This window comes from Scardinius erythrophthalmus (assembly GCF_964197995.2).
Source record: "Scardinius erythrophthalmus genome assembly, chromosome: 4".
Taxonomy (NCBI): domain Eukaryota; kingdom Metazoa; phylum Chordata; class Actinopteri; order Cypriniformes; family Leuciscidae; genus Scardinius; species Scardinius erythrophthalmus.
This window is the reverse complement of record NC_138224.1, coordinates 25,092,842-25,118,217: the sequence shown is the minus strand read 5'-3', so window position 1 is coordinate 25,118,217 and position 25,376 is coordinate 25,092,842. Positions and strand designations below refer to the sequence as shown.

General features: G+C 41.0%; 1 protein-coding gene across 3 annotated transcripts; it reads right to left on the bottom strand.

The window, feature by feature from the left end:
- Nucleotides 1-378: 378 nt before the first annotated feature.
- Nucleotides 379-22,318, bottom strand: LOC308690023 (uncharacterized protein). 3 transcript variants are annotated; one of them, XM_081364242.1, is made up of 13 exons: nucleotides 22,283-22,318; nucleotides 15,641-15,880; nucleotides 6,066-6,517; nucleotides 4,914-5,031; nucleotides 4,255-4,480; nucleotides 3,883-4,159; nucleotides 3,576-3,753; nucleotides 3,352-3,428; nucleotides 3,085-3,265; nucleotides 1,587-1,835; nucleotides 1,272-1,443; nucleotides 1,041-1,189; nucleotides 379-910 (listed from the first exon to the last, which is right to left on the bottom strand). In XM_081364242.1, the coding sequence occupies exons 3-13, from the start codon at nucleotides 6,348-6,350 to the stop codon at nucleotides 783-785; spliced, it is 2,040 nt and encodes a 679-aa protein (XP_081220368.1). In that variant the 5' UTR covers nucleotides 6,351-6,517; nucleotides 15,641-15,880; nucleotides 22,283-22,318; the 3' UTR covers nucleotides 379-782. The 3 variants fall into 3 exon arrangements, with proteins under 3 accessions (XP_081220368.1, XP_081220367.1, XP_081220369.1); XM_081364241.1 differs by having other exon boundaries at nucleotides 15,641-15,960; nucleotides 22,283-22,317; XM_081364243.1 differs by lacking the exon at nucleotides 15,641-15,880 and having other exon boundaries at nucleotides 6,066-6,520; nucleotides 22,283-22,316.
- Between the last annotated feature and the right edge of the window lie 3,058 nt (nucleotides 22,319-25,376).

The following is a 25,376-nucleotide window of genomic DNA, read 5'->3' as shown; positions in this document are numbered from 1 at the left end:
GACGTTGCCTCGACTTTGCTTTTCAGCCCGGAAGAACGAAATTGCTAGGGAAAATTTTCCGTGCTTTTAGTGTTTTCAGTGATGAGCAACCTGTACATTTCTGTTCACACCTCAAAAAATGTGTTTTGGGGTTTCATGACCCTTTAACATTTACAGAGTTGACTATGGTCCCCTGCGACTTTCGTGGAGTACAACAGTGAGTGTGTAAATGATTAGCGAATATAACTGCAAATGTCTAGTTCATGTGATCTTACAAAACATTTAGCATTATATTTCCCAAGGTTATATTCAAACCAAAGCATACATAAAGAGTGAACACAAACTCTGTACCTTACTGTTGTTGTTATATCCTTAAGTAAATTCATATGAAACTTGCATAATATAAATGTATTTATTTACATAATTTACAAAGACAATGACCTTTACAAATAAATTCACTTTTAAAAATGACGTTTATCAACAAAATTTTTTTTGCCAAAATGTATTGAATATCAAAAACTAAAACTCCAGACAGCGTAGATAGACATATAAAACAGAAACACCAAAAAAAATCCTTGAACCCGGTTATGATAATGTCCCTGTGTGTCAGTCGTTACAGATTTTTAGCTTATCAGAGCTTTGTTAGCTGGTGCTGGGGTTTCCTGGGACGAAGAGTACGAGTTGTGATTCAGCCTGTGTGGTCCTGAGTATTCGAAGAGAGTTTCCTGATGCCCAGGGCAGCTATGTAGGTTTTCGACCGCCTGTATCTTAAAACGAGACACCCTGCTGGAGATGGCCTCATCCTAAGCAAGCCGGTCATACTCTGGACACAGTGGCGGTGGTATGGGGATCCTCAAGACCTCATCCGCATATGGTGCAGGATCCACAAAGACTTGATCAAATATGAGGTCCAGCAGGTCATCCACATATCCTGTGCAATATGACATTTTTTATTTGTAGATAGTTATATATTGTTTTTTCACATAGCTTGTCAGGAAAAGTACAATAAAGGTAATGTACAATTCTATCACATTTTGTAAGTAAACTCAGGTTATACATACTGAAAGTTGCTTGTCTCTTCCCTTCTCTGGCCCTATATTCTCCCTCCTTGGCCTTCGGAAAGGTCACTTTGAGCAGGGGTTGACCTGCTGCTGTTGTGGCTTGAGGACGCCCGGCGTTCTCATTGTAGTGTAGTGCAGCCAGGTACAGTCTGAAAGCAAGAAATACATTATCAACATAACATGACAACGGTGTATGCAAATGGGAAATTAATTTTACAATAATTACCTTACCTGCACAACATTCCAAGAAATGGAAAGACCACATTTTTGGGTGCAAACCGTAGTATGACACTGCGGAAAACCTCAATGGAAGAAGTCTGGTAGTGAGGACATAGCTTGGCCACATCCTTCAAAATTCTCTTGTTGGAGAGAACTTTCTCCAACTTGTAATATGCCAGAGTTCCTAAAGAATTGGAAATATTCTTTAATTATACTAATCAGAAATAAGAACTGGCTAAGCATTTCATTTTGACTAAAAAAGACAAGCTTTATGTTTTGCATACAGTTTGTTTAGAACTAACTTCATTGCTTCTTGAGACTACATACCAGCTGCCAGCCACTTGTTTTTGTTTAGACTTTTCCTTGGTGGATGTAGACATGCAGGAAAATTGGTGTCTTCATGTGTGTGCTTATCTTGGACATGGTTCAGCATAGATGTCCATTTAGCCACTCTTTCAGGCCCATTGCTTGATGATTTAGCAGTCCAATAGATGTGATTTTTAATACTACGCAACCAGTTATGTAGTTTCTCACATCCCTTCAACTTGCAAATTTTCTCCAACTGTTTTGAAATTACTGGAGATTACAATTAAACACAAGTATGACAACACTCACAATAAGTGGACTAATGTGTAATAGGTGGTGGATATAAAAAAAAAAAAAAAAAAAAAAAAAAACTATTATATTGTTTAGGGCTGACTTCTAATAGTCGAGGATTCGACGATTCGATTCGGGGAGGTCTGATTCGACTATGAACCTCATAGTCGAATACATGGGCGTCAGTTTGGTTTGAAATGTGCTGGGGACAGAGACGCATTCGCATTTTCAGAAGGGCTGGGTACCATTTTTATTTTATTTTTTTCGCTTTCGCGCAGGTCATGTTTTGAAAGACGATGTCCTGTAGCTTACTAATGTAAATAAATAAAAATGTATTCAAAAACCTGCTTCACGTTTTCAGCAGGGCTGCGGAGCGGCTGTGAGTTGACTCCACGGTTCTCATGTGCGTTAAAAAGCTTTACGTGGTTTAATGTACCTAAACAATGATTACCAAATTCCCCTCTCATGTTGCTCCTCATAACCACTTAAAATGGTAAAAAAAAAATCGAATCCAGAGTCCAATTATTATGGACGTTAACAGATATTAAGCGTTTCTGCTTCACATTTTCAGCAGGGCTGCGGAGCGGCTGTGAGTTGACTCCACACGGTTCTCATGTGCGTTAAAAAGCTGACTCCACACGGTTCTCATGTGCGTTAAAAAGCTTTAAGTTGTTTAATGTACCTAAACAACGATTACCAAATTTCCCTCTCATATTGCTCCTCATAACCACTGAAAATGGTCAAAAAATCGAACCCAGAGTCCAATTATTATGGACGTTATCTGATATTAAGCGTTTCTGCTTCACATTTTCAGCAGGGCTGCGGAGCGGCTGTGAGTTGACTCCACACGGTTCTCATGGGCGTGAAAAAGCTTTACGTGGTTTAATGTACCTAAACAACCATCACCAAATTTCTCTCTCATATTGCTCCTCATGTTTATGAAATGTTATGATATATGTGTGATATATATGTGTTTTTTAGCTCTTTTTGTTTGAAATGGAAAAAATCTAGCTGCTATCTAAAAAAAAAAAAAAAAAAAAAAAAAGGTTCGACTATCAGTCGACTACGGCAAAATCTAACGAATCAGATTCGACTATGAAAATCCTTAGTCGAAAACAGCCCTAATATTGTTATTGGTGATCCAGAAACATTCGCTATTACAGTATTATCACATATATTAGTCTGTAAAACTCTTGCAAATTATAAGAATGGTAGTAAGGCTATATACCTTTCTCTATGTGCCAGACATCATAGAACTGGTTAACACTGCGCTCCCTGAGGAATTTTTTAATTTGCGGGTGCCGGTCAGTCACAATGCAGTCCAGGGTCACACCACGAGCGTCCAAAAAGTCGAGACTTCTCTTCAAACCTTCCCTCTCCATGTGGTAACTTCCTCCCACTTCATTACTCTGTCAAAGAAACATAGTATAATGAGTCTTTTAATTAAAAATGCAAATCTTCCAGCATGTTGCTACAATGGTTTCTGCTCACTTACCTGGACGAGTTGTACGTCAACAATGGTGTTCGTCTCCAGGTCCATCATTGTGTAACTGCCATACTTGGCAGAGTGCCCTTCAAAAACAATGTTACATAATTCCTTATTACATACTGTGCCTTGTCTGGTAGATGTGCGAAAAGTCTATCATTCTTTATAAAGTCTGTCAAATGTTCTTTTTTGGGGGATTTTCAATAACAGGTTTAATTTTTCCCACAATGTACCTGGTGAGTCAGCCCTCATGTCTCCTCCAACAATGACTTTTTCCCTTTGAGTTAACTGCTGTAGCATCTCATCCTGCCAGTTTCTCCATTTGTGAAGAACAGCAGGCTCAATCCACATTCGCGCGTGGCGACAAAAGGTGTCGTACCTGAAAAGTTGTAGCTTCATTGCTGCAAATATCTGACAACATAGAGAACAGTGAAGTTGCTATACAGTAAAGTAATAAATTACTAAATGTAATCATCTTTGACATTATAAATGTTTAGTCTCTGTAACTGCATTGCGATTAATTATTTGATATTCAATTACTTTTTCAAGTGTGAAGAATGAAGCACCACAGAGATACACGGCAGCAGAAAGGTGAAGGTTGCCCGCTGGAGTACAGCCCATAATTGGCTGACTGTTCCATTTCCGTGAGAACTGACAGTGGTGGCAGAGCTGTTCAACACGTAAAAATGTCCCAAGCCTTTGCGATCGTACATGACAGCTTCGCTGACATACCGGGCACAACTCGAACAGTTCCATGATGCAGGTCTCATAGACAATATATTTACTAATATTTTGAACAGGACTGGATGCTTGAGCTCTGAAAAAAATATGCATGCATATAAGCACAACGTGAGGGTTGTAATGATTAAAACAAACATAATTCTAAACCATCTGCACATAATAGATACTTACAACAAGCCTTTTGGCTCTGTTATTGATGTGTGATTGAATGTGACATCAGTCTCTTGTGCTGTTAGTATAGAAGAGCACTCCTTGAGAGTATCTTCTTCATCTCCCTCTTCCTCAAGGTCCAGATGAGGTCTCTTTGATGGAGTCTTGAGAGGTGTGGAAGACATAGCTGCTGTATGAGAAACTGATGCCATACTAAGGTCAAAACTTGACACAGTTGTCTGGACACCTGAAATGTATAATGCAGCAACGTTTTAGTGTTATGCCACATCGTTTAACGTTAAGAAATTAGGGTGATATGATGATTGAATAAATGATCCACTGGCAAATATCAAGCTATATAGTAGTTATTATTTAATATAGCAGAAACATCATGGTCACGTTTTATTTATTGAAAGCTACGTAGAATTTCTATGAGTGTATGATAGACTGATGACTAAGCGCTCGTATGAATGCAAGACATTCCAATATTAATAATTTTATTCTAACCGAGTGCAAGCACTCGTTTTTCCACTGGTGATTTGTATTTGTTGTCATTGTACACTCTGAGCGGCTACCACAAACATGATGCTCACTACATTATGCAATGCACAACGAGGTAGATTCACATTCTCTATTGCGGCTACTGTGCAAAACAAATACAATTAAAACCATCAACATACCGATACTCCTGTGGTGTGCTTGAAATGTTGATGGTTGTGTGACAAAACTGTGTAGCTGTGATGGTTCTGTCTGGACGCCAACATCCCTCGAGCTACGGCTTTGTGTAGATGTGCTGGCCTTTGCAAATAAACAAACATTTTTAACGTACAGTTTTTCAAGACAATAACCTTTTATACTGTTGTTTATAAAAGTGTGGTTATACAACAAGGTTTAAAATAGACGACGGACATCTAGGGCCCTATTTTAACGATCGAAGCGCATGGTCTAAAGTGAAGGGCGCATGGTCTAAAGTGAAGGGCGCAAGTGCACTTAGGGTTTGCCCGAATCCACTTTTGCTAGTTTAACGACGGGAAAAATGGTCGGCGCACCCAGCGTATGGTCTAAAAGGGTTGTCCCTTTTCTCTTAATGAGTAATGGGTGTGTTTTAGGCGTAACGTGCAAATAAACAATCAGAGTCTCATCTCCCATTCCCTTTAAAAGCCAGTTGCGTTCGCGGATTCACTATTTACATGCCGGAATTTGCAAGCAGAAAGACTGAACGCTTCTCTTGCGAGGAAACGGATCTAAAGCGCACAAGCAGATCATCTACGGGACAAGCCGGATTCCACCATATCTTTATGTACACAATATTATTCTTTTACATTGTAATCCTTTTATTTTTAATATGTGGCATGTTTGTGTGCTGCTTCCCTGTGTGTGTAATAAGCAAAGTGTACCTGAAAAAAAATTTGTGGACCTGCCTATAGGCGCACATTACTAATGCACTCTTTAACGAAAAAGAAATATTTCGCCATTGACTTTAGACCAGGTTTCAGTTGGTCAATGGCGCAGTCATTTCAGTTGCCTCAAAATAGCAACGCGCCATCAATGCGCCTCGTTTTCAGACCATCACGCCCATGGGGACACAAATGGGCACAAATGCATTTGCTATTTAAACAACGTGGCGCAGGACGTGAAAATGAACTGCGTCAGGCTGAAACTAGCAAAAAACACTTGCGTCACACTTGGCGCTGCATTGCACCAGGTGTATGATAGGGTCCCTATTCTCTAAGACAACAATAGCTTTAGTCGCATTTGTTGTGGAAATAGCTAACAGGCACATTGACTGAAATGGCAATTTGCTCAAAAAAAATAAACAGTATGACACTTACTACTTCTGCAGGTGAAGCTGGATCACGAAGAGTTGGTACCGATCCATCCTTCAGGATCAATTTTTTAGCAAAACCTGCTTTGTACTGACCCTCGTTCACAAAGCAGTCTGGCATAAAATGATTTGCACAAACATAAACGCATTTAGGTAGATTAGGGGGCACATTCCCTTCAAACATAAAAGTAATCCACCGCGTCTTCAGCGGCTCAGATGTCGGGAGTAAATGACGACTGCTGTGTTCATTCTTACATCCAACAACAAAACACCTCAATCGCTTAGAAGACATTCTTGTCCGGTACAGCTGCTCCCACGTCGAGACAATGGCAGACTGTGTATCAGTTCACTCAGGGCGGGTTTATGCTAATACGGCAGTGTCCGCCAACAGTCATGGGAGGGGCCTGAGCAAAAGGACTTCACATTGCCCAGAATCAGAAAACAGCTTGTTCGGAGACACTGCTTAGGATTTATGGGAATAAAAAAAAACAAAAAAACACTGTGTTTATTTTTATCATTAAAGGGTGGTTGTGTACACACACTGCCAACACACATTGGGCCCTATTTTAACAATCTGAAACGCAAGCATCAAACGCAAAACGCAAGTAACTTTGTGGGCGGATCTAAAATGAGTTGGTCTGAAGTAGCTACATTACTCATAGGTGTGGTTTAGGCATAACGTGAAATAAACCAATCAGAGCATCATCTCACATTCCCTATAAGAGCAGGCGCATTTGTTCCATGGCGGATTGCTATTATAACGGAGAATTTGCCAGGCGCATGCCAGGAGCGGTTCACATCCGAGGAGACCAACGTTCTCGTCAGGGCCGTAAAAGACAGAGAAGTGACACTGTATGGGGATGGGAGAAACACACCCAAATTAGCTCCGGTTAAACAGGCGTATAATAATTTGGGTAAATGTGTAAGCTAGATTTATGCTTATTTTTTCACATCTTCATGGACACCACAATGATTTCCCTTGTGTGGAATATTTTTCCTTTTAATTATGTATGCTTTGCAAAATTGGAACTGCTGCGTCTGTGTGTAGATGAGATAAGCAAAGTGTATGCGTGTTGTGCACACACTACATTATGGCCAAGCATGCGCCCTTAAAATAGCATCTGAACGCGCCACTGAAAACGCGTCACTGACTTTAGACTAGGTTTTTCCTGGTCTGTGGTGGAATTGTTTTCTGGAACTGCAAAATAGCACCAGGGAACGTTTGCGCCGGAACACGCATCCTCTTTTCGCTGAACCGCCCCCGGGAGCGCAAGTTCATTCCCTAATTTACCGACGTGCAACTGTGGAGGGAAAAGTCCGCTGTGCGTCAGGTGCAAAATAGGAATGATACATGCGTCGGTGTACCAATGTAAAAGTGAATTTTGCATAATAGGTGGCTTTTAATCTCGAAAAGAGAAATACTGAATTGTCCTCCTTAAAAATACTTAGGATTGATGCTAAAGTTTCAATGGTCTCTCAGTTTGTAACAAGCTTTTATAAAAAATTATACACATAAGATGAAGGTATTGGAGATGCAGGGACTTTTTTTTGTTGGATAGTATTAAAAAAACTTGTGATAGGAATTATAATATTGGATGAAATCGATACAAATATTGCCAAATTGAAGAATAATAAAACACTGTGTAATGTCAGTTTAACCGCTTAATTTAATAAAAACCTTTCTGGAAGATATCTCTGTGTTCCTTTTTCATGTTTTTTAGGAAATATTGGAAGCTGAGAAAATGCTGCATACAATGAATCAGAGTTTAATAACCCTTATTCCAAAGTCAGGTAAAGATCCGCTTAGTTTCATTAATTAATAATGATGCTTAATTGTTATCGATAATATTTGCAGAGAGATTGAAACTTTGTCTGGATAAAATTATTGATGACTGCCCGTCTGGTTTTATGCGTGGCAGATATATTGGAAATAATATTCGTCTTGTTTTGGATCTAATTGATTATCCTTTCTTAATTTAGGATGAAAGTTATATATTATTCATTGATTATTATAAAGCCTTTGACCATGCATTCATGATGGATACTCTTGTTTTTTTTAGCTTTGGTAATAATTTTATCAGAGTGGTTCATACAGTGTATAATGATTGCAATAAAATTACCTTTTGGAACAACTCCCAGATTTAATATTTCTAGAGGTGTAAAACAAGGAGACCCTGTAAGCTCATTTCTTATTTTTGTTAGTTGTTATGATCAGGGCTTGACATTAACTTTTTTGCTCACTAGCCAATGTGGCTAGTGGTTTTCCAAAGTTACTAGCCACACAGCATTTTTACTAGCCACATTTTTGTTGTTGTGAAATTACCTGATAAAAGTTGACTATGGCGTGCTAAAATTTACTTGAACTAGATTTACAACCCTTTTAAATGTAAAACCACTGTACACACCCAAATCAAGACTACATAAATATATAACAATACAGGTCATTATCATTAGCTCTGATAAGGTTGTGTGTAAAGCTCCTTTTTAAAAATAAAACCATGTATTATGTATTATATGTCGCCACATTGCTCCACCTGCATACGACATAACTCCAGCAGGGCAGCTAGCTGTCTCTTCGATTCTTTGTTGTCGGTCACTAGCGACAATAATCATTAGGGCTGTCAAAATTGCTCAAAAATGATCTTCGAATATTCCCTCTAAAAAAAAACACATAGCTTATATTCAAACTATTCGAACATCTGGTTGCGCATTTTGTCAATGACGCGCATTACGTCAATAACAGGACAAATTAATACAAAGAGACATAACTACTATAGGTAGTTTATTTAAGTTTAAACATATTTGACAACGTATTACCTATACGAAAACAAGTAAATCAACTAATGGCCAAGACCGCAGACCTCACTCACTCTCGCTCGCTCACTCGCAGGCACTCTTTCTCTCTCTCGCCCTCACCCTCATGCTGCGTTCACACCAAACGCGAATAGACCGTCTGGCGCGAGTGTAAAGACGCGTTTACGCGCGTCTGTAGGTCTTGCGGCGCGAATGAGGCGTCACGCGCTCTGTGCATAACAGTTTAAATGAACAACAACAATAATCAAATGTTGAGTGCTGATCAAGAGTTTTGTACAAGCAATTTAAGGTCGAATATTCATTTTCACCTTTGAAATTCTGTTTTTTCAAACTATTCGAATATATATTCGAATTTAGAATATTCGTTGACAGCCCTATGGGAGTTGTAGTGTCGTAGTGTCACACTTATTTCAGATGCCTTTTGAAAAGACTACAATTATTCAACCCGCCAAAGTGGCTAGTTGGAGTAAATGTGTTACCCGCCACAAGCAAAATCCACCCGCATTTGGCGGGTGTTAATGTCAAGCCCTGGTTATGATTATTAGTTATGCAAGTGTTGTGTCTTCATGTTAAAAAGAAAAGTCTAGAATGTATATATATATGTACTTAATTTGTTTATTATTTTAGGGAAATATGATGGTCAATAAATACACCTAGTTTTATACAATTAAAGGGGGGGTGAAACACTCAGTTTCAGTCAATCTCATGTTAATCTTGAGTACCTATAGAGTAGTATTGCATCCTTCATATCTCCAAAAAGTCTTTAGTTTTATTATATTTATAAAAGAAAGATAGGCTGTACCGAGTCTTTCCGGAAAAAAAACGAGCGGCTGGAGGCGTGCCGTGTGGGCGGAGCTAAAGCTGTGCTTACGCGCTGATAGCTAACAACACACAGACATTTGAAGCAGAAGCAGTTCTCTTACGAGAGGTCTCTCATACTGCGTAATATCTTACGCTAGGGGAAAATCTCTTTTCCGCGAGATATTGAAGCCAAAAATTATCCTTAATTTTGAAATAATGTAAAACGCGTTGCGGCAGCATGCAGACATAGGCAAGACGGCTCGCGCGCCAATTTGGCTCCAATGGGGGCACTTCACGCCTACTGCGCCACGTCCCGCTGAAACAGCCGTGGCTTGGGCCTATAAATACAGCTCGACAGGCTGATAGAATCTGATTTTTCATCTCTTCAGTGAAGCTCTCGCATCGCTGGATCCTGAGAGGAAGAAGCCGCGCCGTTAGAGAAAGCCTTCTGCGGGACGAGCCTTTGCATCTGAAGCAGCTGGTCGACAACTCGCCGCCTTCAGTCGCCGTTCCTGCTACGCTATCCGGCGTATTATATCCTTTTCTCTGCTAGTGTGGTCAAGGTCAAGGTGTTCGCCACTGCAGCTCACACTCCCATTCTAAAAGAGCCGAGCGTCTTTTTAAAGATGCCCCGCACCTTCTGTCGAGCCTCACTCAGCGACGGGGACCGCCATGTCATCTGCGTTTCCTGCGTGGGTGAGGAACACACAGCTCTCGCGCTCACTGACGGCGGCTGCCCTCACTGCGAGCTGATGCCCATGGTGACTCTGAGGACTCGCCTGCCACCTTTCGCCGAGTCTGCAACTCCGCCTGCTGCGGTGCCGCGCCGTAAAAGTGCCGTGCTCAGCGGGTCCCGGAACCTCCACCAACCCGCAAAAGCTCGCCGGTTCGCCCACCTGCTTCGCTAGGGTCTCTCACTGACGGACAGCGGCCGCCGTCTGCCGCCGCTTCCATCATGGATGACAATGAAGAAGCCGTGCCTGTGGAGGATGACAGCTGCTCTATCCTGGCGTCGGGCAGTGAGGACTGGTCGAGCTCTGTGGATCTCGCCCCCTCTGCTCGCGAGCCTTCTGGGAAAAGGGCCAGCATTGAAGCAGAGCTGATGCATCTGCTCACGCAGGCCGTAGCGAGCCTCGGCCTTGAGTGGTCGGCGCCCGAGGAGCCTGCGCACAACCGGCTAGATGGATGTTTCCTGCAAGGGGACCGCGTTTCGCCGTCTTCAAGACCCGCACCTTTTCTTCCTGAGCTTCAAGAAGAAGTCGCGAAGTCTTGGAACGCCCCCTTCTCAGCCAGAATGCGTACCTCTGTCTCAGCAGCATTCTCTGTGGTGGATGGTGCTAAAGACAAAGGATACCATTCTCTTCCTCCTGTGGAAGAAGCTGTAGCGGCCCATCTTTGCCCGCCCTCCGCTGGATGGCGTGCCAAGATAGCGCTACCATCTAAAGCTTGCCGCACGACTTCAGCCATGCACAGTCACGCTTACACCACCGCTAGACAGGCTGCATCTGCGCTGCACTCTTCCTGCCTAAGCGTTCCAGCTCCGCAGCAGGCCGCTCAAACAGCCGTCTGCTCGAAGCTCCCAGCCGCAGCCCGCCAGGGACCCAAGACCCCGCTCTCGCTCTGTTGGCCGCCGCCCCCCTCTGCGTGGGCCCCGGCCTAAGATTGAGATAAAGCCCGAGGCCTCAAAGTCTTCCTAGCTCGCCTAGGAAAACGACAGTGTTCAAGTCCCGCTGCGGCCAGACTTCCACCAAAACTTCTCGCTCGTTCAGTTCCAGAAAATGCGACTGTTCCAGTGTATTTTGCAGAAAACAAGCCGGTACCACAGCCCGTTTGCCTGCACACAAACACAGTTTTTACGGCGACCCAGATAAATCTCATAAAGAGTGTATTTTCTGGTATTCCGGCCACGGCCGATGATGTTATGATTGTAGTAAAAAGGCCCACGGCTCAGTGCTCATTCCCACACACAAGCACAGCACGCCACATTCCAGGGCTCGCACACATAAAATCGACTCATGTCGATTGTGCATTAAATGTAGTGAATGTGCCCACGACCCAGTGCCCACAAACACTACACACTGCATGTCTCATGGTTTCTGTAAAAATGAAACCAACACACATACAGTCAGCTCAAGCCGACGGTGTTTTCAGTGTAGTAAATGTGCCCGCTGTCCCGCGGCCACATTCACTCACAGACATGACAAGCCCCACGGGGCTCGCCCCCGCTCGCTCCCTCTCAGCAAGCCGCCATAGGAGAGTCGAGTGCGGGCAGGCTGCCCGCTGTGATCAGCACGCCCCCCGCCTCGAACGCTGCAAGCACGGCGTCTATGTTACGGCATACCGAACCTCTCCGGTCACCACCATGTCGCGGCCAGAGCCCAGATCTCATTCAACCCCTAGCTATTCATGCAAGTGCATGGGCAAAGCTTCCCGGGGTATCAGAATGGGTGCTGAACATTATAAAGAGAGGCTATTCGCTACAGTTGGCTCGCCGTGAATAGAAACCACGGTAGAAAAGGAAGTAGCACATCTACTTCGGGCCGAAATAGTGAAACTGTTGAGCAAAGGGGCCATAGAGCCTTTATCTCAAGCTCAGAGCGAAGGGGGTCTATACAGCAGATATTTTCTGGTACCGAAAAAAGACGGGGGTCTCAGACCCATTCTAGATCTAAGACAGCTGAACAAAGTGCTTTCGAAACGGCAGTTCAGAATGCTCACAACCAGGAAAATCCTCACGCAAATTCGCCAAGGGGACTGGTTTATGTCAATAGATCTGAAGGACGCGTATTTCCAAATACAAATAGCGTCACGTTCTAGGCGATTTTTGAGATTCGCCTTCGAGGGCCAGGCATATCAATACACAGTCCTGCCGTTCGGCCTGTCCCTAGCATTTACAATGTGGATGGACGCGGTGCTTGCACCCCTGAGACTTCGGGGCATGCGAGTTTTGAACTACTTGGATGATTGGCTGATTCTAGCTTGATCACACTCAGAGCTCATAGAACACAGGACCATATTACTCGAACATCTCGAGAATCTAGGTCTCAAAGTCAATTGGGCGAAGAGTTCACTGTCTCCCAGTCAGAGAATATCTTTTTTTTTTTTGGGCACAGAACTGGACTTGCTGTCTATGACAGCACAACTATCGCCACAGCGCAGACTGAATATTCAGTGCATGACGAAATCCTTACGCTGCGGCACTATAGTCCCGCTCAGGAAGATTCAGAAAATGCTGGCCTCAGCATCATCAGTACTCTGCTTCGCATACGCCCACTGCAGTTCTGGCTAAAAGAGCGAGTACCGCGTCGAACATGGGCCTCCGGTTTTTTTTTTAGCCTCAAGGTCAATCAGAAATGCATCTCAGCTCTGAAATCTTGGAGCGACCGACTGGTCGGACTTCCTTGAGTGTGAAGGTGGTGTCTACGGACGCCTCCACCTCGGGATGGGGAGCGCTGCTCGAGGGCAGACCGTTCTACGGCCAGTGGTCAGAACGGGAAAAGCTTCTACACATAAACTGCCTGGAGATGATGGCAGTCGACAACGCGCTGAGGCGCTTTTGTCCCCAGATAAAAGGACACCACGTCTTGGTCCGTTCGGACAACATGTCGGTGGTGGCCTATATAAATCGCCAAGGAGGTATCAAGTCCCGAAACCTTTACAGGCTGACGGAGCGCCTCCTGGTTTGGGTTCAGCACAATCTGCGCTCGTTGAGAGCAGCGCACGTGCCAGGCCACCTGAATATGGGACCAGACAGACTGTCCAGAAACAATGTTCCGGCAGGAGAATGGTCTCTACACCCGCAGACAGTCCAACTGCTGTGGAAGACATTCGGCAGAGCGAAGGTAGACCTGTTTGCGTCTCAAGAAAACGCTCACTGTCCGGAGTTTTTTCTCCAAGAGCAGGGATGCGCTGGCCCACGTCTGGCCCCGCTGCCCGCTCTATGCTTTTCCCCCCGTCACGCTCCTGCCTCAGGTATTAGAGGGAATCAGAGAAAACGGATGCTCAGTGCTACTTGTGGCTCCGTTCTGGAAGAACCAGGCTTGGTTCCCAGTTCTGATGCAGCTGACAAGCACTGCCCCATGGCCGACACCAGTAAGGAAGGACCTCCTCTCTCAGGCCAAGGGCTCGATCAGGCATCCTCGCCCAGAGCTGTGGTCCCTACATGCGTGGGCCATCAACAGGTACCCGCTAACCTCCCGGTGGGAGTGTTAAACACGATCACGCAGGCTAGGGCCCCATCTACTAGATGGCTCTATTGCTCAAAATGGTCTGTGTTCTCTAGCTGGTGCACAGCTCGTGGCATATCACCCCCAGACTGTGGGGTGACGGAGGTTCTCTCCTTCCTGCAAGAGCTACTGGATAAGGGCAGAACCCCATCCAAGCTCAAGGTTTACGTGGCGGCCATAGCAGCGTTTACTAAACCGACGCTTGGCCAGTCACTTGGGAGGAACGATCTGGTCATCCGCTTCCTTAGAGGAGCTAAGAGGCTGAATCCTCCCAGACCTCCCTCAGTCCCCATCTGGGACCTTTCTACGGTTTTGGAAGCCATGAAAGGTGCCCCATTCGAGCCAATCCAATCAATAGATATCAAACACTTGTCTTTCAAGACAGTGTTTCTTCTGGCTCTCGCTTCGGTAAAGCGTATAGGGGACTTGCAAGCACTCTCAGTGAGCGCGACGTGTATGGAATTTGGGCCAAAGACTTGAAAGTCATACTCAAACCAAGGTACGTTACTAAATCCCTCAACACACCGTTTAGGGCTCAGGTGATTTCCCTGTCGGCCCTGCCGGTCTATAATGAGGAAATGGACGCGAGCTTCCTTTGCCCAGTCAGGGCATTAAGGGCTTATGTGTCTCGCTCGACTGTCTTCAGACAGATAGAGCAGCTCTTTGTTTCGTTCAGCGGACGTTCTAAGGGACTAGCTGCGTCGAAACAGAGTCTATCCAGGTGGATAGTTGATGCTATAACGCTGGCTTACACTTCTAAGGGCCTGCAGTGCCCGTTAGGTGTCAGAGCGCACTCCACAAGAGGCATGGCCTCGTCGTGGGCTTGGTCTACATTTCTACATTTATAAGGTTTTATAACCTAGAGGTTCCTGCCTTGCAGGCTAAGCTGCTTTCGGTCTAATAAATCAGTATTGGCTGCCCCGATGCTATCGGCTCAGAATACTGAAACTGCTTGAGCGCCGCTCACTGATCGATTAAATAACTCTATGAGCAGTGTGTAAGACCCATAATATTCATCAGTCCAGGCCGAGTTTTTTCGCCCTGACTGTGTGGAACACTATTGATATAATTTGCTCCTTATAGGACGCTACTTATTACGGGAATGATGCTGTTCTAGCCCCTCTTTCCCGGACTCTCTGCGAGTCCCTGGTGATCATGCACTATATGAGCCCCGGGCACCTGCCCCTGGGACTTTGGTGTTGGATCTCAGCACGCACAGCGTTTTACACTGTGTTCCCCTAGTGTAAGATATTACGCAGTACGAGAGACCTCTCGTAAGAGAACGTACTCAGTTACTAATGTAACCTCGGTTCTCTCTAGAAGAGGGAACGAGTACTGCGTATCTTTGCCGTGCCTGCAACATGCTCTGGTTCGCTTCGCCGATGAAAAAACAGATTCTATCAGCCTGTCGAGCTGTATTTATAAGCCCAAGCCACGCCTGTTTCGGCAGGACGTGACGCAGTAGGCGCGAAGTGCCCCCATTGGATCTGACGTCACGAGGGCCCTCTCTCGATAGGCTGCTGCAGTTGCCGCAGGGCAGCCAATAGGCGTGCAAGCCGTCTTGCCTATGTCTGCATGCTGCCGCAATGCGTTTTACATTATTTAAAAAATTAAGGATAATTTTTGGCTTCAATATCTCGCGGAAAAGAGATTTTCCCCTAGCGTAAGATATTACGCAGTACTCGTTCCCTCTTCTAGAGAGAACCGAGGTTACGTTAGTAACCGAGTACGTTTTACTCACCGCCTGCGGTTCCAACGCACGACCGTGAACCTTTATTGTTGGGACTGCTCCATCCTTAAGCATTAGACGATCTGCAAATCCGGCGTCGAACTGGGCCTTGTTTATAAAACAATCATCGTCGAAATGCAGGGAACAAACAAGAACACTTGCACAACTCCGGTGATGCTCTGGAAAAACAAACTCCATCCACTGGTCCCTTAACGCTGGGTTCTTTGGGAATCTGTGCAGGGTTGTCTTGCCCTGGCAACCAAAAACACACTTCTTTGGTGACATTGTTTATTTCTTTAAGTCCTTTGACAGCAGCGCAACCGATGACTTCCCTATATGGAAGAAAAATAATGTCAAATGTTTTTGAAATAAAAAGCCTGTTGAATTGCACTACTTGCTTGCTACCATGCTTGCATTTTAATGCATTGTATTTTTAGGGCGTGCATTTTTATGGGCTGAAATTCAACATGGTTGAATATTTAAGCTGTGAATATTTCAATTAAAAACATTTCAAACACATTTTCATTATTAAAAATTCAATAATCCATATTCACCTTTCATATTTCACTTCCAAAACTGTTTAAAAATACAACCTATAATATTCAACAGGCATTTTTCGGTCCATTTTATTTCGCTTCGCAAATTCACTTCCACAAATTCAGTGGTTCAAATTCGACAGTTAATTCAACATTGACATCCAGGAACTGCAGGAAAAGCAGTAGATTACCGAGCATACTCTCCATCTGCTGTTAGTCAACCTCGCCAGCAGGTGGTGCAAAAGCGTGTGTTGTTGACGAAGACCAGCAACAGTTAGAACAAGCCATTCATTCATAAAATGAAAATGATTATGTGTGTCAGTATATATATGCGGAAAAGATGATAAAGACACAAAAGGTGTGTTTATGTTTCATTCAATAACTTCATTGTTACTTTCCCTGTGTAGCCTACATGTCATCAGCTTTCTCTACCATGAACGGGATTATAATAGGTTTCCCTCAATACCTCATACTCAAGGATTCCCCTTCCGTCGGGATAAAAAGCTTAACGTAGCTTTATGGACTAATACAGTTATTTAAAAGACCAAACTCGCACCTTATTGGGAATGTAGGCTGTAGGCTACAGACAAGCAGATGGACTAAGAATATGAACTTAATGCGCAAAGTTTCATGCAGAGCGTTTCGTGATATACTGGCACAAAATCAACACTTGATTAATTAATACTAACACTTTATTTGCTCTTCTCTCTCTCTCTCTCTCTCTCTCTCTATATATATATATATATATACATTATTTATATATATATATATATATATATATATATATATATATATATATATACATTATATATATATATATATATATATATATATATATATATATATATATATATATATATATATATTAGAGGTCGACCGATAGTGGATTTTACCGATAACGATAGCTAGGTTGGGCCATACTTGCCGATAACCGATTAATCAACCGATAGTTTTTAAAATTGATACTGGATAAAAACAAATTGATCATTCATGTTAGTTTGATAGTGCATTAGGCCTAACTATGGTTAACAAATAAAAACCTTAATTTAAAAACGTATTAGTACATTTTAATTAACAAACAAACAATGAACAATCCTTATACAGCAGTTATTAACCTTAGTTAATGTTACATATGTAATTTTATTGTAAGTGTTATGATTTCATATTAAACCCAAACAGTCATGCTTAAAGATGGCCAACTTTAAATATCTAAAACGCCAGAGAATTGAAATGTATAGTCTCATACTTTTGCTTCTATTTTATAAACACTTGATGATTATCTAATCAAAATAACAAAATATGTATTAAAGTGATGATGAAAAAATAACCGAAATCTAATGCTTTTCTGATTTGTTTATATGTTTCTGTTGGCTGTATGAACATATGAGTTTGCTATCTTACGTCTCTAGCTTTAAATATGCAACTTCTCTGTATATTTAATGCATAAAAGTGACCAGCTGGATATAAACTAATGCAAATAGATGGTAACAATTGTGACATTAAACATTCGGGTCGGACTTACGTTTATTTTTGTCAGTGTTTTAACCGCTTGAGGTACTACTAATGTTAGGGTCCTCTCAGCCTCGAAGGCAAACAAACATATCGTTGTGCTGTTCTTTCTCTACTAATGCAGCATTTAGTCAACAAATTAATCACTTTATAATGATATGACAAAATGTACTGTGTATACAGACCTTTTAGCTGTCGGTGCTTTAAACGCGCATCTGATGTCAGCGCTCTCCACGCAGCGTGTGCTCTCAGTGCAGCACGCAGCATCACGTGTCGAAATAAACAACACGAGGCATCAGCAATAGTTTTTATTACACCTCTAGAGGCCGCTCTTGTACTGCATGATGCCAGCAGAGCCTTCTCAGCTCTCTCTTAATGTGTAATGAATGACAGCGCGCGCTTCTCAGCCGCCCCAGCAACTGACGCAACCAGGAAAAACTATCGGTATGTATTTTTGCCGATAACGATAGTTCCACCAATCAACAATCGGTGCCGATTAATCGGTCGACCTCTAATATATATATATATATATATATATATATATATATATATATATATATATATATATATATATATATATATATAGTATAGTAGGTTATGTCTACGTGTATTGCATTAGTTTAAACTGGGAAGAGTCATAGCACTTGCATATTATTGTCCTCCTATTGTTAGTTGAACTGTAAATCGCTTTGGATAAAGCGTCTGCTAAATTACTAAATGTAGCCTAATAAATGTAAAATTGGCTTGACATTGGACATTCGCACATTTAGGGACTGTCTCCAAAGTTGCATACAACATTATACACGTTTCAAGCATTAAACTTTGCGCGTTATTCTGAGTCCATCTGGAGCTGGACTTGCGTTTGGTTTTTAATATCACTGTATTAGGCCCCATTTACACTGCATGGTTCAAGTGACCCAATTCCGATTTTTTCCTCTCAAGTGGCACAGATCGGATATGACCGGTGAACGTGTAAGCAGGAAAAAAACGCATGGATTCCGATTTTCTCAGATCGGATTCAGGCCTCATTCATATGTGGTAATAAATCGGATATGAATCGGATACGTGCATTTGCGTGTGCCATGTAAGCAGACAAATCGGATATTCCCCAGTAAATGCGAGTCGTACGTCATTAAAAAAAGTGATAGGCTACCACCAACTGAGAACACATGACTTTATAGGCGCGATGGAGGTCGAAGGCTCAACACAGTGGAGTAGCCTAATTTTTTTTACACCTTACGAGAGCAATGTTTTGCTGACCTTTGAAAATAGTGCGGAAAGCAAAACACTGGATTATTAGAGATGCGCAGATGAGCTCCAACGTCACGCGAATCCGCAGACAAAAACAAATCATCCACCCGCCACTCATCCGCACCAATAATTTTCTCTGATTTAAGTATCCGCACCCGATGGTCAAAGTTATTATTCTTATGTGTTGTTACACGTGAGGATAAATGGATGATCATCACCTTCAACAGCGGACTCGAGGTGACGGTTGATGCGCGCATCTCTAATGGTAACATAATACACTGATGAATGAGCGCTGCTTTTAAATGAACATTTCTTTAAAACAAAATTTATTTGACAGAATTTCATTTTCTTAATGGCATAAACAGGCTTTACTCCCTTGAAACTTAAACTGGAATGGAACATGCTCATATTTTAGAGAATGTAGTTAATATTTTCGTTAATAATGATTTATCTATCCACCCGCGACCCACCCGAAATTAATCAGAATGTTATTTTTATTAGCCTACTTGACCCGCCCGATCCGCGGATTAGCAGAGCCCCCGCGGATATAACCGCGATCCGCGTACGTATCACTATAATAATTTTCTCTGCTTCTACATCCATTGCATATCGAGCTGTTTTACTTCATTTTCCAGGCCAGAACGTCTATATTTGGTTGTTTTGGCAGTGTATAGTGTAAATGCAAATATCGGATACGGGTCACTTTTAAAAGATGATGTAAGCGGGTCGTCAAAAAAATCGGATATAGTCAGCAAATCGGAATTGGGCATTAAGACCTGCAGTGTAAATGCAGCCTTAGTTATATTAGCTACATTAAGTGTTTTGAATGTCCAGCAGGGGAATCCTTAAGTATTGAGGGAAACCCTAATAGCCTGCATGCAGCACATTGCCACAATATAAAGTTAAGGCAACTAAACAACCAAGAGAAATATTATGTCAACCTCAAAAATATAACATTGTATCCGCATAACATTATAATCTTGTTCACGGTAGAGAAAGATGCATGTAGGCTACACAGGAAAAGTAACCGTGAAGACACTGAATTTAACATAAAACCGCCTTCATAATAATCACAAATACACTTACGTCACTTACATTGCTGTAAATGAGTTTTATGAATGAATGGCTTGTTAAACTGTTGCTGGTCTTCGTCAACAACACGCGCTTTTGCACCACCTGCTGGTGAGGTGACTAATAGCAGATGGAGAGTATGCTCGGCAATCTACTGCTTTTCCTGCAGTTCCTGGATGTCAATGTTGAATTTACTGTCGAATTTGAACCACTGAATTTGTGGAAGCGAATTTGCAAAGCAAAATAAAATGGACCGAAAAATGCCTGTTGAATATTATAGGTTGTATTTTTAAACAGTCTGAATATTTTGGAAGTGAAATATGAAAGGTGAATATGGATTATTGAATTTTTAATAATGAAAATGTGTTTGAAATGTTTTTAATTGAAATATTCACAGCTTAAATATTCAACCATGTTGAATTTCAGCCCATAAAAATGCAAGCCCTAAAAATACAATGCATTAAAATGCAAGCATGGTTAATGTAATGCCTATTTTTTTTTCTCCAAGTAGTGCAATTCAGCAGGCTTTTTATTTCAAAAACATTTGACATTATTTTTCTTCCACATCCCTAAAAACGAGCACAGCACTTTGATGGGCGTACTGCTTTCGCTCTCTCGCTCTGGTCTACGGGTGTGCGCGTGCCCTTCCGGGAGAAGTGCCCTTAGGACCCGTATAAGGAAATTCCGCCGCATCTGACATCACACACGCCCATACTCGAAAAAAACTTTCCGAAACTTGTGACAAACCGGAAGGAGTATTTTTGGCACAGAAATAGTCCATCAAACGTACAACTTAATTTTTTAAACTTTGTCCATGTTTAGCATGGGAATCCAACTCTTTAACAGTGTAAAAAACTCAATATGCATGAAATAGCATTTCACCCCCCCTTTAAGTTTGAGCTTTGTCAGTATCTTAAATCATTGGAGGGTATAAGGAACACCAAGGCAAAAAAGACTATAGATTGTGGTAAAGCCATGAAATGTTATCCTTATTAAAGGGTAAGTTCGGTATTTTACACTTAAAGCCCTGTTTACAGATCGTTTCTGATGAAATAGAACGGTTAAGATTAAAATTTGGACTCATGCTGCTGTCCCGATAATTTTAGGTTTCTTTCGCTTCCCCCCCACCTCCAGAATGGGTGTATAGGTGCACTCGAACATATCCTTCCTAAAACGCATTAAACTTTCGTTTACAAAGAGATGAAACTCACCGAGTGGTCAGGGGTGTTCACTGATATGCTCATACAAAAATCGCTGCAAAATATGCTTTCCAACAGGTTTTATCGTAGTTTTTGTCCAACTCCATTGACTTGTATTGAAAGAGCTGTGTGAGGTACGGTATTACTCCGCCGCTTCTTCTTCTGCTTCTTCTGTGTATTTAATGAAATGCCAGTGGTTTGCTTGCAATTGGCAAAGGTGCATTATCGCCACCAACCGGGCTGGAGTGTCTATTATTCAAGCTCTCAACGGAAGAATCTACGGGTGTTAGACGTTTGGAAAAATAGATCCAGTTTTACAACCAATGGTAAAACACCTGTTGGAAAGCATCTTTTGCAGCGATTTTTGTATGAGCATATCAGTGAACACCCCTGACAACTCGGTGAGTTTCATCTCTTTGTAAACGAAAGTTTAATGCGTTTTAGGAAGGATATGTTCGAGACTTCAAGTGCACCTATACACCCATTCTGGAGGTGGGGGGGAAGCGAAAGAAACCTAAAATTATCGGGACAGCAGCATGAGTCCAAATTTTAATCTTAACCGTTCTATTTCATCAAAAACGATCTGTAAACAGGGCTTTAAGTGTAAAATACCGAACTTACCCTTTAAGGACCTGTTTTTTTTTTTGTAATGATATGGATTTGATTTCAATACCTCTGAGTATATAGTTGTTCTTCTTTGTGTTATTTATTTGTATTATTATTACCATCTGTATTTTATAATATTCTTACTTTTTTTTAACTATTGCTATTTTGTATTTAATTGTTGTGCTTTGTTACTAAATAAAGTATTACCAAAAAACAAACAAAACAAAAAAGCATAGGGATGCTCACTTCCGATTGGAACTTTCCAGTGCCTCAATTCGTGTTTAGGATGTACAATCTGATTCATAATACAAGGAGCGAAATGAAACGCACCTTTTCTGTTCTGCTGAAGCGCTTTACTCTCAAAAATAGCGTACATTTATGTTAGATAAAGCATTACAGTGTTACTTTAAATAATATTTGCGTTATTTAACAGTTCTTATAAACTATGAAATTGTTTTACTGAAACACTTAAACGCACAAACCTTTCTTTAGTCAGTTTACAGACACAGGACCGTGGCGCAGCCTTGTGACGTCACATCACCAGACCAAAATAAAAGTCCTGTCTTTTTCTGCTTGTGGTGTTTTTTGTTTTGTCTGTTTTTATTACAAATAAATATACAAAATGTGTACCAATATATACATCTCACAACAAATATGGACACAAATATTCATCTGATGAGTGTATAAGGGGAAAACAATATATGCCAGAGGTAAAATATTGCAAGAAGATAAAGTGACGAAACGCTTCGTTAGTCTTTTTTGCTTTTAATATATTCTATAGTGCTGTATTGTTTAATTTATTTTATAAAATGTTCACAATTTGGCTTAGCTTTAGCCCATTTCTTCACATGAATGTGACATTTCCAAGTAGCCTAAAATAAAAAGTTGAATGAGAAAAAAGATTGTTATTTTGGAATCAATGGTATCCTTTACAAAAAAGAATATAACATCATTCAAATTAATTTGTCTTATTGTTCCAAACAGTCTAAAAATTAAGTTAGAGACATCCAACTAAAACATTCTTGAATGTTCACTTTCAAAGAAAAGATGGAGTCTTTGAGTCTTCCATATTCAAATTGAAAGTAACTCCTTTACAGGGTAAATTCTGTGTAGAATTTTAAAGGAGACTTCTTTAACATTATTATTTGTATATATATATATATATATATATATATATATATATATATATATATATATATATATATATATATATATATATATATATATATATTGAATATATATGTGCGTAGGCGTTTAGTCTTTCTTTACAAATTATAATGAAGAATTATTTATCACTTCCGCCTAGCCATGTGAACTGGAATTATCTTGACAACGTTTTATCTGTACTGAGGTACGTTTTTTGCCCAATATTTAGAATCTCATTTTTTTCATAATTTAGTAGGAAATAACTAGTCATCCAGTTTTTTATATCAGCTATGCATTCTGTTAATGCACAGTAATGCACTGTAAAGAGATCTTTTATTCCCCATGCCATACAGGAACTTAATTTAAACTGAAATAGTTTTTAAATGTGTTTATTGTAGGTCGAAACCTACCTTATTTCAATCGGCTGCGCTGCTTTCCGTTTTCTGTTGTTGTATGTTGATGGTGGTAGTATTGTACTCTTAACTGTGTGTATTTTAATGTAAGTTTAAATGTGGTGTCACTGATGCATTTCTGTTCGGAGAAGTCGAAGACAAATTTCCACTAAGGTGGACAATAAAGGCTAATGAATGAATGAATAAATAGAAGGTTGTTGGTTTCAGTTAAGAGGGCAGAATCCAGGACTTAGTAATAATGTTACAACTCTACTTGGGATTGAATCAAAGATAATAGCATAATATTTTGGCTTCACAGGGATCTTAAATTTATTTAGGAATTCAGATTATGATAAAAGTAGTCCTTAATCATTAAGCAACTGATTAACAGTAAGTATTCCATACCAAGTCTGATTAAAGATAGACTTTTTTTTGTACAAGGTATCTCTATTATTTAATATAAAGTACCGTTCAGTGAAAAGTTATGTTTATAGATTTATTACCAAACCAGCAGTGCCTTCCTTATGGAAGTTTGCCAGTTTAATTGGGATTTTTTCAATAGCAAAATTACATTTTAAAAGAAAATGTATGCAACCCAAAGAGTTCGTCATCAGCAAACAATGATCGCCCAGTGTCTCCTAGGACCTAAGAAAATACATTTTTTATGATTTCATATTATTCCCAAGTTGTAGCCAATATCAGTCCATCCAGTTTTTCATATATAATTTCATAATAATCAAGTTTGGTCATTAATGTGATTTTGAGTGACACATTTTTGTGAAGTTAAATTTCTTTCCAAAAAAAAAAAAAAAATTAGTTGACTTCAAAAAGCCAAAAATCAAATTTTTACTTACATTTGGTCAAGACACCAGAATATTTCCAGAGGCCAACACACGCCTTATTGTTCTCAGACTTCCAATTCATAGTACCTACGAATCGTTTAGAACGCCAACTTTTGGCACCATGTAGTACCTTGTTCATGTAAGGGTGATAAAAGAAATACTTTAAATAGTTCTCTTAACACTTATCCACCCTTATGCCATCTCAAACACACATTTTACTGTTACTGCGTTTACTGTTATTGTTGTACTGTTCTTACCTTTAACGTTTGATTTAGATTTAACATTTTGCTTCATTTACTTTTTGTATCAACATCAGTTTTAATTCCTCTAAATTTAAAAAGTACATCACAGCAAGTTGTGATTCAAAACAGTGATCCATCTGACATCTAAATGTTTCACTGCATAAACGGAACAATAAAACCTGAATAAATTCTGATTGCATTTGTCTGAATCCTTTTTTCACATTGTAATCCTGCTAAAAACATTTTGTCAGAGCATGAAACAGACAGGGTGGTATTTACCTGAAGGCATTTAATTGATTTTTTTTGAGGGGGGTCCTTTTGAGATAGTCAAGCATCCAGAATACATCAACATTTTTATCATTCTGATGGCGCGTTTCTAGAAAAAACACACTGTATCATAAATTGTATCTCAGCCATCTTGTAATGTGTTTGCAATTTCTCTGCAGCATGTCTGATACTTAGCAGTAATATCTGAGATGGTCTCAATTGCCTGCATAATGTTTTGCTGCGGATGGCTCAGATTGATTCTGGGTTGCTCCACAACTACAGCTGGAAAATGATCTTCGCCATCATCAGTCACAGGGAAGTTGTCTATGCCATGCTGTGCCAAATGCTCTTGTAGAGTTTGTGTGCTGTAAGGATCTTCACCAAAAACATTGCTGATGGCTCTGCAGTTTGTCTCATGTCTCATGTTGGCAAGCATTCCTGCAGTCCATATTTGGACAGGTGTTTTATTGTTCTCCATTCTGATTTTGTGGTCATCCATTCCTAAATAGACCCAGTCTCTTTTGTATCTCTGGCAGGAAGACAATTTGCAGGGACATCTTGTGGACATCATCATCTGGATCAAGGACCTCAGAATCCTCAAGAGTGTAGAACAAGTTGTAGAAGTACTGGAGCACATGCAGGAAAACATCTCTCCAAAGCCGTTCTATGCGCTGATTGTGAACAGAT